The 21,816-nt window shown below is 42.2% G+C and overlaps 1 protein-coding gene across 1 annotated transcript in view; it reads left to right on the forward strand.

Annotated features, from left to right (window-relative positions):
* Nucleotides 1-21,816, forward strand: part of ANKRD28 (ankyrin repeat domain 28) — a 123,601-nt gene that overhangs the window by 45,918 nt on the left and 55,867 nt on the right. Inside the window, exons 4-6 of the mRNA XM_008047912.2 lie at nucleotides 7,330-7,400; nucleotides 13,029-13,229; nucleotides 15,127-15,214. Coding sequence (XP_008046103.2) covers nucleotides 15,127-15,214 — 88 coding nt within the window. The 5' untranslated portion in view covers nucleotides 7,330-7,400; nucleotides 13,029-13,229. The remainder of the gene's footprint in view (nucleotides 1-7,329; nucleotides 7,401-13,028; nucleotides 13,230-15,126; nucleotides 15,215-21,816) is intronic.

The raw sequence follows: 21,816 nt of genomic DNA on the forward strand, positions 1-21,816 counted from the left end.
TGTTCCAGGCATCTCCCCCTAGCTTGTACATGACTGTCGTCTTCCACACAACAGAGTAGTTAGTAAATCTAAGATGATGTATTCTGAGTATTTCAAAACAGGATAGAATGTTGTAACCTCTTCCTCTGTCATATCTGTGTCCAAGTTTCATCTTCCGTAAGGACACCAGTCATATTAGGGCTAATGAAATACTGGGTAAAGGCTTTCTCCAAATAAGGTCTCATTCTGAGGTGCTGGGGGTTAGGACTTCAGCATATGCATGTGGGAGGGAGACAGTTGAACCACAACCATGGTGTCCATGACACTCTTAAAAGATACAGTGCAGCAGCTGTTTTGTTTTGCTGTGTTTCCAGCATTGTAGGTAGAAAAATGGAAATGTCCTTGTTTATACTCCACTCCCAACCTGAAAACAGAATTCGAAGCTTTTGCCCCTGCTCTGCTAGGCAGCCAGAGGAAAGTATGATTTTCAGTTGGGGAAAGGATGTACGTACTCGGCTGCTGGACCAACCGACCGGCATGGACTGTCTCCTCTGTGATTAGGAGCAGAGAAGAAAACAATTGCTCTGCAAGCAGGAGTCTTGGAAAATAATTTGTGAGACTGTAATTATTACAGACACATATGAAAATAGAGGTGACTTCAGTAGCACCTACTATCAAGTTCTTATCCTAGGTCAGAGGTTAGCAAACTTTTCTGTAAAGGGCCAGATGGCATTTGCAGGCCAAGCAGGCTCTTTGGCAGCTACTCAGCCCTGTTACTGTAGTGCAAAACTCCATACTTGAAGGGACTAGGTAAAACCTAACCAGTTGGGCGGAAGATGCCTGTGGGCCTGTTAAGATGCCACTCATCTGGTTGAAGCTATGTAGAGTGCGCCACCTGGGCCCTTGGGGCTGCTCTCATGGATGTTACAGACTAGGTGGCTTGTCAGTGATGGAAATGTGTTCCCTCAGCTTGGGAAGCCAGTGAGGCCAAGGTCATGGTGCCAGCACACTTGGAGTCCTGCTCATGGTCGGCAGTTCGTTCACTGGGCTTCACTTGGAAGACAGAGTGAGGGCGCTCTCTTGCGCCCCTTTCAGAAGGGAACATCCTATTCCCTGCCCTCATGATCTGATTACCTCCAAAGGCCCCTGACTCCTCATACCATCACATTGGGGTTAGGGTTTTAGAGGAACAAAAACACTCAGACCACTTGACAAGATACTTAATAAATCTCAAGTTATTTATTCGAGTACTTCAAAATAGATAGAATGTTACAACTGGAAGGGGATCATAAAGAACATTTGACTCCATCCTTTATTTTATAGATACAGTTGACCCTTGAACAACATGGCGGTTAGGGGTGCTGACCTCCTGCTCAGCTAAAAAGCCAGGTATAGTGTTGGACTCCCTCAAAACCTTACTAGTAGCCTACTGTTGTCAGGAAGCCTTACTGATAACATAAACAGCTGATTAGCATGTATTTTGTTATTGTATGTGTATTACATACTGTATTCTTACAGTAAAGTAAGCTAGAGAAAAGAAAACATTAAGAAGATTGTAAGGGTCAGGCACGGTGTCTCATGCCTGTAATCCCAGCACTTTGCGAGTCAGAGGCTAGAGTATTGCCTGAGCCCAGGGATTTGAGACCAGCCTGGGCAACCTGGCAAGACCTCATCTACAATAAGTAAAAAAAATTAGCCAGGCATGGTGGCGTGTGCCTGAAGTTCCAGCTACTTGACTTGCTGAGGTGGAAGGATCTCCTGAACCCAGCAGGACAAAGCTGCGGTGGCCAAGAGCGTACCACTGCAATCCAGCCTGGGTGACAGAGTGAGACCTGACTCAAACAAAAAAGAAAAGAAAATCTTAAGGAAGAGAAAATACACTTACTATCCCTCAGGTAGAAGTGGATCATCACAGAGGTCCTCATCGTGTCATCTTCACATTGAGTGAGTGGCGGGGGGAGAGGAAGGGTTGGTCTTGCTGTCTCAGGCATGGCAGGAAATCCACATATAAGTGGACCCATGCAGTTCAAACCCAGGCTTTTCAAGGGTTCACTGTAACTGAGGTTCAGACATCCAAAAAATGGCAGAACTTAGTGACTGGTTTGACTGTCTTGCAGAATGAGATCTGGGGTCAGATGTGACTCTCCCGATAGAGCTGCTGACTGTAAAGTTATTTGCAGAAGCAGAATGCCCTATGTTTAAACCTGCGGCCCACCCTCACCTCCCCCCACCCCATATGTATTCCTGTTCTTCCTCTGTTCCCCTTCCCTCTCTGCGCGCGTGTGCGCACGCGCACACACACACACACACACGCACGCAGCATAGGTGACAGGGATTATGATGAGCAAAATCAAGACCCTGGCTCCAGGGAGCAGCAGTCCCAGGTCGCACGGAGCAGCAGTCCCAGGTCGCAGGGAGTAGCAGTCCCAGGTCACACGGCCTGCTGCTGTAGAGACGTTGTCAGATCATAGCTCTTGCTTGCTCTCAGATTTCTTCTGCCAACCCCTGACTACTGTCTCTTTCCAAGCCCAGACCTCTCTTCAGCTGCATTGCTGTCTGGAACCCAGAATGGACTACTGTAAGGAAGGTTGTTTTTGTCTTTTAGTTACTTTAGGTTTTGTCTCCAAATAGCTAGACATTCGTTTAATTCTGCAAATCTTACTTTAAGTAACCTTTTCTTTTTTAAAAAAAATCAAGCCTATTGTTTCAGAGTACAGTTTTATAAAATGGGTGAATTATTAAATGAAAAGGTTCTGTGAGAGGATGCTGGGTAGCTAAATGTTTCCATGTAATCTAACTGTGGAATCAAATGGATACAACCTGTTTAGGCGATCCTTAGTTAATTTTTGCTTGCTTGTATTACCGCATGTAATGTCAGGAATCTGTTCACCTTTCTACTGGAAAGGTGAATCCTAATTCAGATGTTACAGTGAGTACAGGCTTGACTGCTCATTTCTCTTAAGGGAGAGTTCACTTGATGTTCATGGATGTATGGAGGGAAGGAAAGACTCTTAAAGAAAATATTGACTAAGTCAATGGACATAGCCACCTGACTGTAAGAGCTGTGCTCCTGGGACAGAAGAGGTTTTCCGTAAGGCCTGGGTTGTAGCCATCATTGATGGCATCCTCCTCATGTTGCTTGCATGTTGTCTTCAGTCTCTTAGCAGCGCTTTCTCCCACCACAGGGTCTGCCGGCCACCTAACTTCAGGATGGCATGCGACTGCTGATGTATATTCTTTTTCGTTTTCGTGACTAGGAGATAGCAGAGACATTCATCTCTTCTTGGTGACTTAAGGTCATCCTTAAAAACTACAAATGTTATCTCCTGCCATGACTGGAGCATGTGATTATGCCTCCAGAGGCTGCTGTGTTTGGTTTTCTTTCTCTCTACAAAGACTGTTTTGTGTTCTAAGTAGGTCTGATTTCTTCCCTCCCCCGCCCCCTCCATGCTCATTGTTAGCCTTCATGGCTGGTTTTTGCCCTCCAGCTAGCCATTGGACTAGTAACTCTCCTTTGAAATGTCTTTCCAGGGTTTGGAATGGCTGTGCAGTTTAATGTGTCTGTTGAGTATCTAGCTGTCTTTGGGGTGGTGACCTTCAGGTGGCTCACAGAGATGGGCTCTAGGAATCGGAACCCTCCAAAGTGTGCTGCCATGTTTGTTGCGTTCACACTGTTTTTCATTTTGCCAAGAACACAGCCAACTGCTGCTCTTGGGTTTGTACATTGCTGTGTCATATTTGTCTGTTTACATGCAAATCACATACTCATTAGCCAGTGTTGGCAAGGGGAAGCATTTATTTCATTGGTGCCCTCAGACAGCCCTATCATTTCTCATAGTTGATCTTTATTTTCCAAAGAATTAAGACATTTGATTAGACTGTTAGAAGAAACATGCAATTTAGTAAAACTTGAATGACTGTCTTCTGAGAAAGATGATTCCATTATACTAATCTTCCTGAAGATGAGTATCACTGAAATCAAAAGAAGAAACCAGAATTTTAAATCAAATTGTCTTTTAGTAACAAGGAGCGGTATGATATAGCCTTAGTCAGCCATGAGTGGATTCTTTGTTGTAATTACTTATGTGTTTTGATAAATTAATTTTATGTTATTACAAACCAAGAGAAAGAAAGCAAATTAATTATCATAATTTAAAGTGACAGAATGAAACCAGCAGTTTTTTACTTAAGTCTCCCAAATACACCAAATCTTTATGCACTTGGAAGTCTAATAACCCATATCTAAAAGAAGGAAAAACTGTCTTCACCCTATTCCTAGTAACTTTCCTATTTTTTTCTTTGCACTTGAAAGCAAATTCTCAACGTTTTCTGTGAATATTCCTTTTATTTCCTCTTAAATATGTTTCATGTTTAATAGGCAGTATTTCAGTTGTGTCTAAAAATTACTGTATGTTGTAAATGTACACATATGTTTAGAGGCACACGGTATACAGTGAAGTGGCCCTTCTACCCCAGTTTCCCTCATGTGTCCAGTGTTCAGTGTACCTCACCGCCAGCACAAGCATGTAGGCATGTGCTCTTATTATTGTCTCAGCATTTCTCTAGGGTTTCTAAGGGGTTGTTCCAGGATCCCAATTGATGCCTGAAACCTCATTTAGTTTTGAACCCTGTATACTGTGCACAAATTTCTTTTTCCTTCTTCCCAATTTCACAGATAGATTTGTTCTTACCATAGATCATAGTGACCTCAGCATATGATGTTTTTTCTTATTGAGAACTTTCACCTTTTTACTCAAAGGAAGCACTTTGCTGCTTCTTTCGGCATATTTGGATTTCTGACAACACTACTCTTGTGCTTTGGGGCCATTATTAAGTAAAGTAATAACAAATACTAGTGCTGCAGTACAGCCAGTCTGATGGCCAAGGTGGCCTATTGAGGAGTGGGTAGTGTATCCAAGACAGGGTGGGCGGAGGGGTGAGTCATGTCCTGAGCGATGAAGTGGGCAGTGCCAGATTTTGTCACGCTGCTCCAAACAGAGCAGCTTAAAGCTTATGAATTGGTTCTTTCTGGAATTTTCCATTGAATATTTTCAGACTATGATTGAGCGGGTAACAAACCATGGAAAGTGAAACAAGGGGACCACTGTATGATGATAGAGACATATCTCTTTTTCTTTCTATATAACAGTAAAGCATATTATTCATACAGTTACTGCTTTTTTCACTTTTTATTTCTCAGATCTGTATCAACACGTAAAACGTCTCCTCGGGGGGGGGGGGGGTGTGTGTGTGTGTGTGTGTGTTAGTGCCAATCACATTCTGTTCTCTTGTTAATTAATACCTGGAATCAGACTTCTCAAGGCCCCCTTTGAGACCTCACTCTTCTTTGCCTGTGTTGATCCAGGATCCTCTCTGTTCTGGGTGTCTGTTAGTACCCTTCAGTCCTTAACTGCCAGGACTTCCCAGGGCACAGATGTGTGTGCACGTATCAGCATAAACCTGTAGAAAGAGGCACGGCTCAGAGAGAGCCATTGGCGTCCCAGGCAGACACGGGGAGGACGGAGGGGCCTGGCTTCCGTGTCAGCCCTTGCCTGTCTCCAGCTGGTACACATTTCCCATCTAGCTTCCACCCAAGCAAATGCTGGCTTGACTGCAGCCAGGCAGTCTGGGTTGTAACCATCTTGCTCCACAGTGCCTGGCGGATAATCGCCCATATGCTGTTACATGAATCTTCACTGCTTTCTGACTTCCTTTCCTTCTCCCAAAGCCTAACTGAGCATTCTTGAAAGCTCTCAGATTGGCTCTTGATTCTTCCAGTGTCCTCACTGTCACTGCCCACAGAGACTGGCTACCAAGAATTTCCCCTGCTGCATGTGTGGATGTTCCTGTTACCGCCATTCCACTTTCTTTTCTCTCACTTTTGAGGCTTTTAAACCTACCTCTCATGTCTCTGTCCTGGATGCTAGGTACGTTTGTTTTGTGTCATCTTGGTCACAAGGGTTTCTGAAGTCTGTTTGTAGATCAAGGAACTTGTGATGACTGGAGCCGTTACATGAAGTCATGCACTTGGTTATCCCAGCCCTCTCACTCAGAGCCAGAGAGCATGGAAGCACCAGGAGGCGTGAATTCTGGCCATGGTTCTGCTATACTTGACCCTGATGTTGCACTGTGTTTCATCATCTAGGAAAGGAAGAGTTAGTTAGGATTTGGGGTATAAATCCAGGATCGCTTTATAGGACGGGACTTGCCAGCCAGATCCTCTCTACTTCTATGAGCCAGGGCTCTGCTACTCTGATGTCAATGGAGTGATCCTACCATGGGCTGCTCTTATTTGATCGAGACTTGGGTATGAAATCAGTAGGTTTTATGTAGGAGATAACTCTTCCTCCCCCAAAATTATGAAATATGTTTTTTTGTCTGTCTCAGTTTGTTTGCATTCTGTTAAACTTTTGACTGTTGGCTTAATTTTTTTTTTTTTTTTTTTTTTTTTTTGAGTCGGAGTCTCACTCTGTTGCCCAGGCTGGAGTGCTGTGGCACCTTCACGGCCACCCCAGCGTCAACCTGCTGGGCTCCAGCGATCCTTCTGCCTCAGTCTTCCAAGTAGCCAGAACTACAGCGCGCGCTACCATGCCCAGCTTGTTGTTTAATTTATTGTAGAGATGAGGTCTCACCATGTTGCCTGGGCTGGTATCAAGCCCACGGGCTCAAGCAATCCTCTCGCCTTGACCTCCCAAGGTGCTGGGATTATAGATTTGAGCCACCGCGCCCAGCCTGGCTTAATTATTTCTAAACAACTGTTCAAAGCTGATTTATTTTTAAAACCTTAGGTACAACCCAGAAAGACATAGTTGGTTCATTTCTTTCTATCTTGGTTTTTTTTTTAACCTATTACCATCACATCCGTTTTATACAATAACTTGGTACTACTAATGTTTTTGATCTGTGGCTGGAGAACTATTTTGATATCATATTACTTTATGACATGATGCATTCATTAACAAAGAACTGTGATGGAGACTTTGAAATGGTCCACATTTTGTCTCTGAGCATGTTCTTATGTTCATTTAAACATTTGAATTTCTATCACACAGTCTAAAGCGGGGTCTGATTTTTACCTTGGATATGCTCTGTATAAAGGTGGCTTTTCTAGCCTATATGTAAAATGATGTTTATTTTATTTTTAATAAAAAGCTGATACTTTATTGGATAATTACATCGATTTAAAAGGATAATTTTGTTTTGTAATTTAAGGGTAATTTATTAGCGAAACGTATTTTAAAAAGTACTTTTTCAATTGTCATTTATCCAATTTGGATTATACATAACCTATTTCAGATTAAAAATATTTTATGTAAAATATTTCAATCTATTTTTTTCTTCTTGTTGCAGGAGCTAGAGTTAATGCCAAAGACAGCAAATGGTTGACACCTTTACACAGAGCAGTTGCATCTTGTAGTGAGGTATGAAATTTTCCTGAGTAAATATATTGTATACAAAAACATTAACCAGGCCTGCCTGTGAGTTCATATTCAAATTCTATACTTCCTAAAGAAGGAAAACGCAACCGAAATACCCAGACTGATAATTTTACTTTAGAGTTTGTACTAGCCAAGTTAATGGTTTCATTTCTCTTTTTGTGGGTAAGACCTCTTGCAAAGTCTGAAGCAGCAGAGACTAGAAAGCCCTCCTTTTGTTCTTTCCGTGAGAGACATTATTTTTTCCATCCTAAATAATCCCGTTCAGGACTTTTCTCTACTGGTTTTCTATAGTCTGTGGGGAAGGTTTCATCACATCAGTGTAAAATGATTTGTTGAACTATGGTTAAACACTGAAATTAGTTTAGAAAATACTACTTGAGTGTACATTTTACCAGTTTTAAATATGTAACTTTAAAGTATGTGAGGAGTCTTACAAGGAAGAATAATTCCTTCTTGTTTACAGCCCTGTGTGTTGTTTGCTTGTCAAAATAACTGACATTTTGAGAGAGCACTCATTAGTGCAAGCCTTTGCGTTTTTCATACCAGTGAGTCCTGATGCCATCTTTGTAGGACAGGTGTTTCGAGGAAACTGCAGGTAATGATTCTCCAGAAATGATTCAGCTGATGAACGACAGAGTTGGGACAAAAACCTGGATTTTCTTTTTTTCTGTGATTGTTCTGCCTTTGTAAAGTGTGTTGCATGCTTTTCTAAAATGCACTGTGTCCGATGTACCCCTTTTACCTGACTTATAATAGTTGGTGCTTACTGCAAAGTTTAAAATATGAAAGTGTGTGAATGTATAAGTTAGTATTTCTTTCACATTGTGAGAGGTAAGAAAGGCACTTCTGAGTGTGGCTGGGGCGCCTTCTCCCATCGTGGGCTGGCTGCGTAGTCCTGGAGAAGCAGAGGGGACTCTTAAGTAGGGCCTCAGTTGTTCTTTGTATTCCTCATGGTGAACCACAGCTTGAACCCAGAACATGAGCTGAGCGCAAGCGAAGAGTCTTCAAGGTGAAAAGTGATGGAAAGATTGCAGACCCTGAGACTGAAGGAGGCAGTCTGTTAGCTGTAGCCTCCCGCTTGGGAGAGGGAGGGAGGGAACAGTGGTTGCTCATAAACACACAGCCTGCCTCCTGTGGCGTCGGTGATGTGCCATAGCTGATGAACTTGTGGAACTTGGATTTGGAGACACTAGCTTCGTTTGTTACCTGCAACTTTTTAGCTGTGTGATGTTGGGTCAGTGTGGGTGTAAGGAACACTAAGACTTAATAGACAAGATACTTTGAATTCTGAAATTCCGTGGCAATGCTATTAATTTTGTGGTTAGCCTTCTATAAAGACTTTTTTTCAATAAAAGCATTTAAGGAAGATAAACATCACTGTTACTGGGACATGGTAATGTTAGTCATGCCTACCTGTTTCTTAGTGTGACTCCTGGGAATTTGGCTATTAAAATTAATGGAGTTTTAGAAGGCACACTTTGTATATCTGCAGTGGTTACAAAACTGACCAAAAAAATAGGAAGTAAAAATGAGTGCTAGAGGAAGATAGCAGGTTCTGTCAGAGACCTGACTTGTGTTCTTATCGTGAGTTTAAGGGCCACTTATAGGTTGGAAAGCAGTGGCCATGTAAGTGCTGTCAGGACGCTTTCCAGGCCATATAGTATTGACATTCTTCTGCAGGATTATGGGAAACAACTGTAAAATGTGGCCATTCCATGAAAATATAACTTGTGTAAACACTGGGTATCATTTCTCTTTTCAAAAGAAAATCTCATAATTAGCAAAACTGTTAGAAAGCCTGGTCAGGATGATCAACTTCCTGGGTATTCTTTTATTTGTTTTCATTATGGTCTGAGAGCAAAAGTAGCTACACTTATTTTATTAAATAGAAAGTATATCTGTGGTCACAGAGAGCATGTGGAGAGATGAGTCTTTCAGAGGCAACATTTTAGGTAGCTTTTGGTTTATATATTGAGACACCGCGGGAGAAGTAAATCCTTTTGCAAGATGATTAGAGTGACAGTTTTCCAAATTCTCCTGAAGACACAGTAGCTAACATAGTAGGAGATGCGTGAAGGAGAAGTTGATTTGGCACATACAGGGATGCCTGAGGGCTTAGTTCCCTCCCTGAGCCTGGACCGAGGACCCGGCAAAACATCCCAGACTCCCCAGCTTTCCTTCAGCAATCTGATTTCCACATACCTCCTCCTCCCTGCTGGCTGGGCTGCTGCTGTCTGTCTCCAACACTCTGATTTGTGACTGTTCTTCCACAGTAGCACACAGTTCAGCACTTTGTAAGTGCTACATAGTTTTCTGAATAAAGCAATTTCTGAGTTGAGGTAGAGGTTTTTAAAGAAGAAAATGCGCGCGCGTGTGTGTGTTTTAAGAAGCTGCACCACATTGCTAGAGGGCATACAATTAGTTTTTAACCTAATCAGGAGTTACATTTTAAATCTATCAAGATATCTAAGTTTAAATTACATTATGACATGAGATATGAGATATTGTTGATCTCTCCAAACTGTATGTTTATTTGCAAATATGTTAACTGTTTCTTCCTATGCCTTCCTTCAAATCAGTGGTAAGAATTGCTGAAAAGGCAGAGCCAAAGAGAGAGTTGGTGCTGTGGAGGCTATTCTAGATTGACCTCTTTGAGTACAGTTGTTTGGCCAGTTGTCATCACCCCCATATTTCATCATCTCATTTCAATTGAGATCTTGGAGTATTTACTCAGCCTTTTTTTTTTTTTAAATCAATACACACCCGCAGCATTTCTTTTTCTTACACATACCCCCTAATTGTAAGCTTGGAGTTGAGGTTGCTGTGATAATATTTGTTGCTATTGAAACCATCTTTACCCCTGGTTGTTCCCACCATTCTCTCTTGGGTTTGTGGTTCTAGAAATTTACCTGTTCTTTTTAAAGGTCTCCAGCCTCTAAAGAGGTTCTATTTCATTTTCTCTGAATTTTCAAAGATCACTGCTGTTCTCAGGGTAGGAAACGGTAAGCCCAGGGTTCAGACCTTGGTCTGTCTTAACATGTCTCGGTTGTTTTGCTTATTGCTTTCTTGGGGTACCACCTTACCTACTCTCCCCTGCTATATGCTGGATTTACTCTTGCTTTTTAGTGAAGAGGAAGAATAGTCTTGATTTTCCTATTCTTGCTAATGGAACATAAATATTTCCCAGAGTTTTCAGAAGCTTTAATGTTTATATTGTGAATTCCATCATGGAAATATATTAGGCAATGCTGACAGCTCTAGTATTCTGTGTTTGCCAAGTTTATCCAATTATAATTTTACTATTTTTAAATTATCTATTACATCCACTAACATACCAACTAACAAGACCAGCCTAGACAACATAGTGAGACCTCGTTGCTACAAAAAATTAAAAAATAGCATGCCTACAGCTACTTGGGAGGCTCTGGCAGAAGGAACATCTGAGCCCAGGAGTTGGAGGCTGTGGTGGCTATGATTGTGGCACTGCACTCCAGCTTGGGCAACAGTGCGACCCTCACTCAAATCAAAACAAACAAACCAAATAACATTCCCCACTGTAGTGGTTTTATTTTTCTGTCTTCCAAGGTGTAATATGCCCTTCTTGGAGATGGAGGCGGGGAATCCTTGTTTTTTATAATTTTGAGTACACACCCCTCTATGTATGCTCATTGTCTTTCCATGTTCCTTTGTAAAGTTGAAATACAGCTTATGATTAAAATGCATAGATTTCAAGTGTGCATTCATAAGTTTCGACAGATGTTTACACCTGTGGGACCTTTATCCCAATGAAGATGAAGAAGATTTCTGTTACCCCAGCAAGTCCCCGCGTGTCCTGACTTTTCACTCAGACTCCCCTGTCCCCAGGGGCAGGCGCTGTTCTGACTTCTCTCATCACAGAGTAATTTTTTTCTTTTCTAGAACTTCATAAAAATGAAGTCATTAGAATATTTATTATCTTGACTTTAGCATAACATTTTTGAGGTTTGTTGATGTTGTGTACAGTGTTGGTTCATTTTAATCACACAGCTGTGCTACTGTTTGCCCATTTTCTGTTGGTGTGCATTTGCATTTCTGTTTTTGGCTATTAGGAATAAAACTGCTACGAGCATTCTTGGATGAATTTTTTTAAATTTTCTTTTGGGTAAATAAGCATAGTGGAATTGTGGGGTCATAGACTTTGACTAACTGGCGGACTTCCTTGGCAGGCCGATAGACTTCTGAACATCTCTTCAGTCTTTTGCCAACCCTGTTAATTACTTGTACTGTTTCCCATACTTCAGACACTTCTGATTACTTCTTAGTTTGAAGGCTCTGGGTGATTCATGGGATCATGGCTAATAGTTTTTTGTTTGGTCTTCCTTGATACTCTGTGTATTTATGGCTATTTTCACTTTCTGACACTCATCACATGTGTTAGTTTATTTTTTCTAGCATGCTTGAGAAGAGTGGTGGGCAGGCAGTACTTCCCACCCCTTTACAGATGCGAGCTCTGAGGGTCAGTTTTACAAGACTTGAATAGTGTACCTTGAAAAAAATAGAATCGAGATGAGAACCCAAATTCTGTTTGGGTTCCAGTCCTTTTCACTTTCATATATAATTTGGCATTTACCTACCAAAAATAAGATTATTACAGTAAGGAGAAAATTTTTGCCAAGTTGTAATTATACTGTTTAATGTTGATGGCATACTAAATTTCTTGGGCCTGCCATGAGTCGAGTTTATAGATGTGATGTTGTGAGGGTTTCCATGTGCTTCTGGGAGGTAAGTCCCTTGGATAGTAAGCTATTAAATTGCCTTAACTTTCTTGCTGAGCAGCATTACAACAAAGACCTTGTATATACGTTATATGCCTAAGAAAAAAGAAAAGATCCTAGAGATTTTTCATTTTGTAATACATAGTATATGTAATACTTTGGGTCTGGGAGAGAGTCTGTAGTATGTTTTCATTTTTATATATTTAATGCAAAGTAATAAATCTGGTTCATAAAATCGTTCCAAGCAGCCAGGCGCAGTGGCTCATGCTGTAATCCTAACACTTGGGGAGGCAAGGGCAGGAGATCGCTTGAAGCCAGGCATTCAGACCAGTCTGTTCAACGTAGAAAGACCCCATCTCTACCAAAAATTTTAAAAATTAGCTGGCTGTGGTGGCCGTCAGCCCTAGCCACTTGGGAGGCTGAGACCTGAGGCTCACTTGAGACCAGGAATTCAAGGCTGCAGTGAGCTGTGACCTTGCCTTTGCACTTCAGCCTGGGTGGCAGAGCAAGACCCTGTCTCCTAAAACACAAAACAACCAACAAAAAATTGTCCAAAGTATAAATAATATCTTGCTATTTCGAAAAACAAGATGAGAAATGAATGTTTTTGAAGAACATTTGTTAGTATTTCTTGCATACTTTGATAGGAATTGTTATGCCTTTAGTGGTAGGGTTGAGAAAGATAGTGTTTTATTTTGGTGCATCTGATATGGCTCTGAGGACTGTCATTACGTTCAAGATATATTTTGCGGGGGGGGTGGTAAATTCCTCCTTATTTGTTGTGGATTCTATCAGAACTTTTGTATTTCCTGAACACATATTTGTAGAAATAATTTCTAAAAATTTTGTGTTTTAGGAAGCAGTTCAGGTACTTTTGAAGCATTCTGCAGATGTTAATGCTCGAGACAAAAACTGGCAAACTCCTTTGCACATAGCTGCTGCTAACAAAGCTGTGAAGTGTGCGGAAGCGCTGGTGCCTCTTCTGAGTAATGTGAACGTGTCTGATCGAGCAGGGAGAACTGCGTTACATCATGCAGCTTTCAGTGGACATGGTGAGGTAGGTGGCACTCAGTTAGACCAGGATTTTTCCCTCCTTCCTTCTACCCCTCAGTTGTCAGTGAACTTGCCTTTTTCTAGGCAGTCTTCAGTGCATGGTAAAAGCAGACAGAAATACTTGCCTTGCTCATTTTTGTCTAATTTGGGCTTCAGCAAATTCCCAGGCTGTTTTTTAAACAATATAACAGTCTAAAATTTAGAACTATATTTAGCAGATGCTCCCCAGGCACTTGAAATTCCTGGTGAACCTAGAGGGACCAAGGAGAACACTGCCAATTCTAATACCCCCTGAATTATGTTCTGTCACTGTGGGGAGTCTAAGAAAATGGTGCAGTTTCTTTGTTCTCCCTGAAGAATGGCAGCAAAGAAAGGCAGAGTTTGGAAAACATGCTTTCTTACAGTTTATTACCCAACATTTAGTCAAGAGACTTCTTTAATGACAGAACCACCCAAGGAAAACAGTGTAGGAAAATTGGTATTTAGGCCGAGCACAGTGGCTCAGGCCTATAAATCCCAGCACTTTGGGAGGCCGTGGTGAGAGGATTACCTGAGCCCAGGGGTTCAAGACGAGCCCCGGGCAACTTAGTGAGACCACATCCCTACAATAAATAAATAAAATTAGCCAGGCATGGTGACTTGTGCCTGTAGTTCCAGTTACTTGGAAGGCTGAAGCTGAAGGATCACCTGAGCCCAGCAGGTCGAAGCAGCAGCGGCCGTGAGCGTGCCACTGCACTCCTGCCTGGGTGACAGGGTGAGAACTTCAACTCAAAAAAAAAAGAAGAGAAAATTGGTATTTAGTTATCTTGCACAACAAGCATCACCTGTGCTAGGCATTGTCATAGTGAAGATTGGGGCTTATATGTTACTAGAAGACTTAGGGAAGGAGGAAGCAGAAGAAGCTTTGAGTCCGTCTTGTCTAGTCTTTCGTTTTTGTCGCAGACACAGAAACCCAAAGAGGTAAAATGGTGTTTCTAAGACTGGGAGCTAGTGGCTGGAGTGCTTTATCTCACTTTACAGTGGTGCCCCCTAATCCACAGGGGGGATGTGGATGCCTGAACCCTCGGATAGTACCAGACCCCATAGATAGTTTGTTTTTCCATGTACATCCATACTTGTGGCAAAGTTTAATTTATAAATGAAGCAGTATAAGGAATTAGCCACAATAACAACTTATAAATGGAACAGTTACAGCAAAAACTAATAAAAGTTATATCCATGTGGTCTTTCTCAGAATATCTTATTGTAACTGTACTCAATTGTTTTCAGATCCCAGTTGACTGCACATAATTAGAACTGCAAAAAGTGAAACTGCAAATGAGAGGGACCACTGAGCCGATTTTGCACCATAAGACTCCTTGCTTCCCCTGCGGTTAAGGTCACAGATGTGTCCCTGTTTGAAATCCGCAATCCCCTTTGCAGTGGAGAAACCACTGTACATAGTATTAGGCATTATTGCTGTTCTTGGTACCTTATGAAGAAGGTAGACTGTGCAGTGACCTTCAGTCTGCCTTATTGAAAGTATGACATTTGTACTTGAATTAATAAGCTTAAGACATTTGTGGAATGAGAATGCACTTTGCATTCTAATGATGTTTTGGACTACGAATGGGAGTAAGACCTCTTGTTAAATAGCCCAGCTTAGACTTTCCATGTTTGTACTTAGGTTATAAAAACACTGAGCGCAAAGTAGCATAATGACTTCAGTAACATGCACAGTTGACCCTTTTTCATCTTCTGTTGCCATGGCAAACGGCCTTCAGTGTTTTAGTCTGCCTCCTGCCTTTCTACAAATGCAGAGATTTAGTGCCAGAGAAGTTGAGATGAGTAATTGTCACAAGTGTATACTCATACATGATTCTTCTATAGAATGTATGAAGCTGTGTTTGCTTTTATTCCAGATGGTCAAGCTTCTCTTGTCTAGAGGGGCCAATATTAATGCTTTTGACAAGAAAGACAGGCGTGCCATCCACTGGGCAGCATATATGGGTATGTACTCTTACACTCTGCCTTTGGACATGTGTTTAGGAAAAGCCGCACATGTTAGTTCCACTGTTTGCATATCACTTGTCTTTGAGGGTATTGAGAAGTTGCACTGTATCTGAGTGTGATGCCCACATGGAACCAGCCCTGGAGCTGGGGCAGCATGGATTTGGAGTGCTTCTGGGTCCTGTTCATCTGAAAGCTGCTTGAAGTTCATTTTGTTTACCTTTGAAGGGCGAGACATCCCAAACACAGGCTTACAATACATAATTTAGGATTGGGGTTTACTAAAAACCCATTCTCATATCCAAGCTCGTTTGTATGAGAATATTGAGGTAGAAATTTTTTTTTTTTTTGAGTCGGAGTTTCACTCTGTCGCCCTGGATGGAGTGCAGTGGCACGTTCACAGCCACCATAGCCTCAACCTGGTTGCTCAGGCATTCCTTCCACCTCATCCTTCCAAGTAGCTGGAACTACAGGCACTGGCCACCACACCCAGCTAATTTTTTTTATTTATTGTAGAGACAAGATCTCGCCAAGTTGCCTGGGCTGATCTTGAACCCCTGAGCTCAGGCAATCCTCTTGCCTCTGTCTCCCAAAGTGCTGGGATTTACAGGCGTGAGCCACCACTCTTGGCTGAGGTAGAAATTCTAAGAGGCATTAAGAAACCTGTTACTTGGGCCAGCCATTGGGTTAAATATGCATCAACAGGCCTGGCACAGTGGCTCAAGCCTGTAATCCCCGCACTTTGGGAGACCAAGGTGAGAGGATTGCCTGAGCCTGGGGTTCACAACCAGCCTGGACAACTTGGTGAGACCTCGTCTCTACAGTAAATAAAAAAATTAGCTGGGCATGGTGGCACACACCTGTAGTTTCGGCTACTTGGACGGCTGAGGCGGAAGAATCGCCTGAGCCCAGCAGGTCGACGCTGGGGTGGCCATGAATGTGCCACTGCACTCTAGCCTGGGCGACAGAGTAACCAGCCTGGGCGACAGAGTGAGACTCTGACACACACACACACAAAAATTGCATCATCATGTTTGATTTCTATAACAGTAATTTTATAGACAGAAACTGAGGCTTACAGGCCTTTCTGCTATAACACGACATACATATATGTTCTTGAAAAATCTTACCATCTGCAAAAATGCACTCAAAAACAGATAGAGGCCAGGCACGGTGGCTCACACCTCTAATTCCAGTACTTTGGGAGGTGAAGGCAAGAGGATTGCCTGAGTCCAGGGATTTGAGACCAGCCTGGGCACCTTGGTGAGACCTCATTTCTACAATAAAAATCAAATGCGTAGCTGGGCGTGGTGGCATGCACCTGTGGTTCCAGCTGCTTGGAAGACTGAAGTGAAAATGTTACAGCAACTGCAGCAACTCACCAGGAATAGGAATGAATGTACTCAGAACAGGCACCAGCAACTGAGAGGAGAATCGAAGGTGTTTATTCTGGAAGTCTCAGGTGGAGTAGCTTCCCAAAATCTGAGCCCCGACCCTCAGTTTCAAGCTGCTTTTAGAGAGCTTTTTGGTTACAGCATACATGGGTTTGCCTTTGGTGGGTTTACAATGTTAGAACTGGGAACAGTTACTTCTACTTCTACAACAAGCATTGACGCTGACATTTTTATGGACATTTCCATATGAGGTATAATAAAGCATGTTTACAGAAATAGAGATTACAGTTAAGGAAAATGGCATGTAGCTGCTTACTTGCAGCGTATTTACAGAAGCAGAGATGGGAAGCAGTTACTTAAGATAAGACCCTCGAGGTCCACTTTCCTGCTTAATTCCTGTTTTTTCTATCTCAGAGGGACCAACTGAGCCAAGCAGGATGAGGCTGCAGTGGCTATGAGCATACCACTGCTCTCCAGCCCAGGCGACAGAGTGAGATTCTGATTCAAAAAATAAAAACAAAAAATAAAACGGCTAGAACTCATGGAATGATAGGCCTGGGCTGGACCACTCAAAGCCTGTGCAACTGTGTGACCAGAGTGCTAACAAGAACAGTAATTGGGATGACTTGGAGGACCAGGGAGAGGCAGATCAGGCAAATCAGCCTATCTCAGGATGTTTTATAATGCACAAAAGCAGCAGAGTAGATGAAAGTAGGCCTCTAAGCATGGAGGGAGTACAACCCACCATGAACCTTTAAAGTCCTCTAAGACTGAGGCTGTGCCTCTGGGAGAAGGCCATGAATGTGGATTTTCATTTTTCGAGGTTCTTGAGGTAGTAGAAAGAACTCCCTTTGCAGTTGTGGTGCTCAGGACGTTTTATCTTCCTGCCAGAGGTTATAACTCTATTTCTGCTAGTTTGACTTGTCTGACTAGGAAAAAAACCACACATGCCCTGACATGTTTTCTGTGTAGTACTGGTCTCTTCCCATGATTTACCAAGCACACATCTGTATCACAGGAACAGCTAGCTGGCCACTTTTCTTATTGTCATAGCTTATCCTCATTAGCTTCCGCACTCGGGTTGTTTTTCCTGCCTCTCATTTAAAAATAAAAGATTAACAAAAGATTCAGTGGAAGGTTTTTAACTTTAAAAATATAGAGTTGAGGCAAGGCACAGCAGTTTATGCCTGTAATCCCAGTGTTTTGGAAGGCCAAGCCAGGGAGGATCACTTGAGGCTAGGGAGTTTAAAACCAGCCTAGGCAACACAGCAAAAATTTTTTTTTCAATTTTCAAAAACCGTGCAGCTAGTCCCACAGTATACATGAGGGGGTTGGTTCCAGGACTGCCCGTGTATACCCAAGTCCACGCTTATTCAGGTCCCACAGTCTGCTCTGGGGAACCCGCCTGAAAAGTCAGCTCTCCATGTACACGGGTTTCACATACCCCCAGTACTGTATTTTTTATTTATGTTTGGTTGAAAAAAAATCACATACAAATGGGCCCATACAGTTTAAACCCATGTTATTCAAGGGTCAACTATATAACTTTGTAAAATAGATGTAAGCCAGCTATATATACTCTCTCTAGATAGGTGGATCTACACACACACACACACACATACACATACACAGACACACACACACACACACACACACACACACACACACACACACACACACACACACACATGTATACCAAACTAGTTATAGATACCCCCAAGGTCCAAGAAAATTCTTTGCCTGTAATAAAAAGAAACCAAAGCAGTAGAATCCTTATTGCATTGAAATTCTGACCTTTGGTGTGAGTGTAAAGGAAGATCAAAAATGAAGGTTGACATCCTTATCAGATGTCCCTATTTTGAAAGCCAAACGCTGAAAACTTTGGCTCTTAGTTTTTCACACCAAATATTTTTGCCTCTGGTTATGTATTGGGCAGTTTTTTTGTGTTACTTGAAGGTAAAACAGCCAGAGGCACTTCTGTGGCATGATAGTTCCTCACAGCCTAGAGAGTTTTTCATCTTAAAGCCTTCAAGAGTTCTGAGTATTCTGGTGCAGCTTATTCTTCAAGACAGTTTAGGAATAACTAGTCTGTGTGATTTGAAACTGCACACCTTATGATAAAAGGTTTATATGTTAAACAAAGCACACATGGCTTTACCTCCAGAGAAATAAGCTTAAGTAAACACATGTTTTCATGAAATTGTGACCCAGTGATTTGTTGGTCACCTCTAGTTGATCTCCTAGAATGGTTGTGTGTGTGTATCTCAGGGAACCTAGAATGGCTTTGTCTTCCCAGACCCACCAAGTGTTACTTTTTAGGCCTCTTAGTTGTGGTTGAAAAAAGATATTCTGTGTTTCTCTTGGACCCCTACATGTTTTAAGCACGAAACGAGATGCGTCTTGACACATTGCTTCTAAAATTACTCAGCTGTATTAGGCATATGAGATTAAAGAGTCAAACATGCAAAAGTGGGAAGCTGTAGACTGGTCACTGATCTTACAAAAGCCTGAAGTCTAGGCTGTTGTCACTTCTAGGTTATTTTCTGAGGATCCTTGGCATGAGTTTGAGAGACACGAGGGGTTCTGTGTCATAAGTTCTTTCTCACAGGCTGTCGCAGCCTGTCACTCTGGGCTTCCGTTGCTTAGCTGAGACTCCCTTCACTTTCTGTCTTACCCTACCTCATATGTTACGCTTTTGAGGTCTCTGTCTGAATTCCCTAGCCACACACCTCCCCAAATGAATTGTTCTTGTTTTTCTCCACCCTGGGCTTGCTCCTGCCTTCAGCCTTCATCAAGGTCCCTTCACACGTTCATCTTTTCTGTTACTTTTAGTGCTTTTAACAATATCCAGCCAAGGTCTGCCTCACGTTATCTTGCTGTGAGGAGTTTGACATAGACAGTATGTATGACTAGTAATTACCTTGATTAATGTTAGGGTTACACTCCCAGCAGAACCCTCCAGAATGTTAGGTCGGGCCCTCCGTGGGTATGGGTGTATGGTGAACAAGCCAGTGCTGTGTGAAAGATGCAAAGAATTGCACAGAGGTTAGATTAGAAAATATAGTTTACTTAGAAAGTAAATTTGAGAGAGAGAAAGGAGATTGACCTCCCCAAGGTAGGGGAGGGGGCCAAAGCCAGGAAACATGGCCTTAACCATAGCTTAGCAAGGCAATGGCAGTTGGTTGCTGGTGGTTGAGTCCTTTTAATCTTTCCCTTTGATGGGGGGTGGTCATTAAGGTGATTGGGTGGTGGTCTGCTCCACGCCATCACGAAGGGACAGGATACACAAGTACAGGTGTCAGGTGATGGACAGCAGGCAGATGTGGGTTAGTCACATGATTGCTACCATGATGGTGGGCTAGATGGGAAGAGGCAAGGGGAGGGGGTTTTCCTGCAAGAGACCTGTCAGACATTTCCAGTCCGCAAGCTCCTTAGTGAAAAGGGGATCTGTTATCATTTTTATGGCTTTGGCCAGCTAAGGGGCTCTTTGACCTTCCACCTTTGACAAGGAACCTGACAGTTTCTCGGAGATTATTATGCTGAACCATGAATTGAAAGGTTGAGCTGTCCTTTTCTTGCATCTGATAGAGATTTGCTGAGGGGGTGGGGTAGTCTGCCAGCTTGCAGTAAAATGTCTGAACACTCCCTAAAACCTGCCTATTGGAAATTTATCTGTCTGTGTCCTCTAACCTGTGCTAGATTCAAAGTGTGTCAGGCTAAGTAAAGATGCCTATGCTGAGGCTAAATGTAAACTAAATTTATTCTAAGTTTCTCAGGGTCCCTTCTTTCAATTAACAATTCATTACGTTGTATGTTCTTGAAGCCATGTGTCATCTGAATGGATGCAAAATGGTGTTTTTTCTCTTCCTTTCCCCAAAACTTCTAAATATAGCTCATTTTACTTTTCTTACATTCATGAGCAAAAGAAAAATAAAGGAAATTCTCCAAATTTCAGAAGGATAGTGATTATGTTTATCACGTTCACATTGCATAGATATAACGTTTAAGAGGGTGTTATCATTGACTACTGAATTATGAATGCTATTTATGTCTGCTCAATGCCATTCTAAAAATAGACCTAGATGAATTAAATGAAATTTAGTCCCCTTGGTTGTATCATTCTGTAAATTGATAAGGAAGACACACACTTGTTCTGGCCAGAGTTAACCTAACTGGAACAATGTCATTTATTTTACTCCAGAACTTTCTTTCCTTTTTTAAAAAAAAAAAAGGCTAGGCACAGTGACTCGGCCATGCTTAATTTGGCACTTTATCTTTTGGTAGGCTTCCTTTTTGTGCTTTTCCTTGAAATGTTAATGTTTCCTATTGAATTGGGGAGAAAGAAGTGGAAATGATCCACTGTAATTGATAATTTCTGGAAAGGAAAACTGTGGCGAGGTGGGCTGGTGCCAGTGCCACGGGAATAACGCGAGGTTGCACAAGGAAGAATGTAGAAAGAAGTAAAGCTGATTGTTCACCTTTCACAGGTTAGAACCACACTCAGAGGCAAGTGTGGCATCAAAGGACCAAGAACTGGATACATTTAAGGGCTTTGGGGGTAGGGTTAGGATAGGGCTAGGGTTAGGCTGTGGGTCTTTGATGTTGATTGTAGCCACAGGAGTCTTAGATGTTGATGTAGCTAGACATTAGCATCTCATGCCCTCAGGTGGTAGGCTAGATGGGTGGAGACAAGGGGAGGGGATGTTCCTGCACTGCAAGAGACTTGTCAGACATTTGCAATCCACAAACTCCTTGACCCTAAAATTATCATCTCTGACTTTGGCCTTGACAAGGAACCTGAAAGTTTCAAGTTCCTGGAGATTATTATGCTAAACCATGAATTGAAGGGCCGTTGGTCTTGCATCTGATGGAGGTTTGCCAAGGGGTGAGGTAGGCTGCCAACTTGGCCTGCGGTAAAATGAACGCTTCCTAAAACCCTGCCTATTGGAAATTTATCATATCTGTGTCTAATCTGTGCTACATTCAAGGCCTGTCAGGGGTAAAGTCTAAGCAAAAATAGTTATGCTGAGGCAAAAAGACTATGCTAAACTAAGATTATTCTAGGTTTCTATAAGTGCTTCCTTTCAATTTATATGTAAACAACTAAATCGTCCTGAATTTTTATGTATCTCACAGTATTCTGATTTAACCTCTTTGGAGAAGGGGGACTGGTTTTGAAAGCATCATTTTAAGGCCCGGCATGGTCAC

Source organism: Carlito syrichta, unplaced genomic scaffold, assembly GCF_000164805.1.
Source record: "Carlito syrichta isolate Samal-C Ts95f unplaced genomic scaffold, Tarsius_syrichta-2.0.1 Scaffold118119, whole genome shotgun sequence".
NCBI classification, from domain to species: Eukaryota; Metazoa; Chordata; class Mammalia; order Primates; family Tarsiidae; genus Carlito; species Carlito syrichta.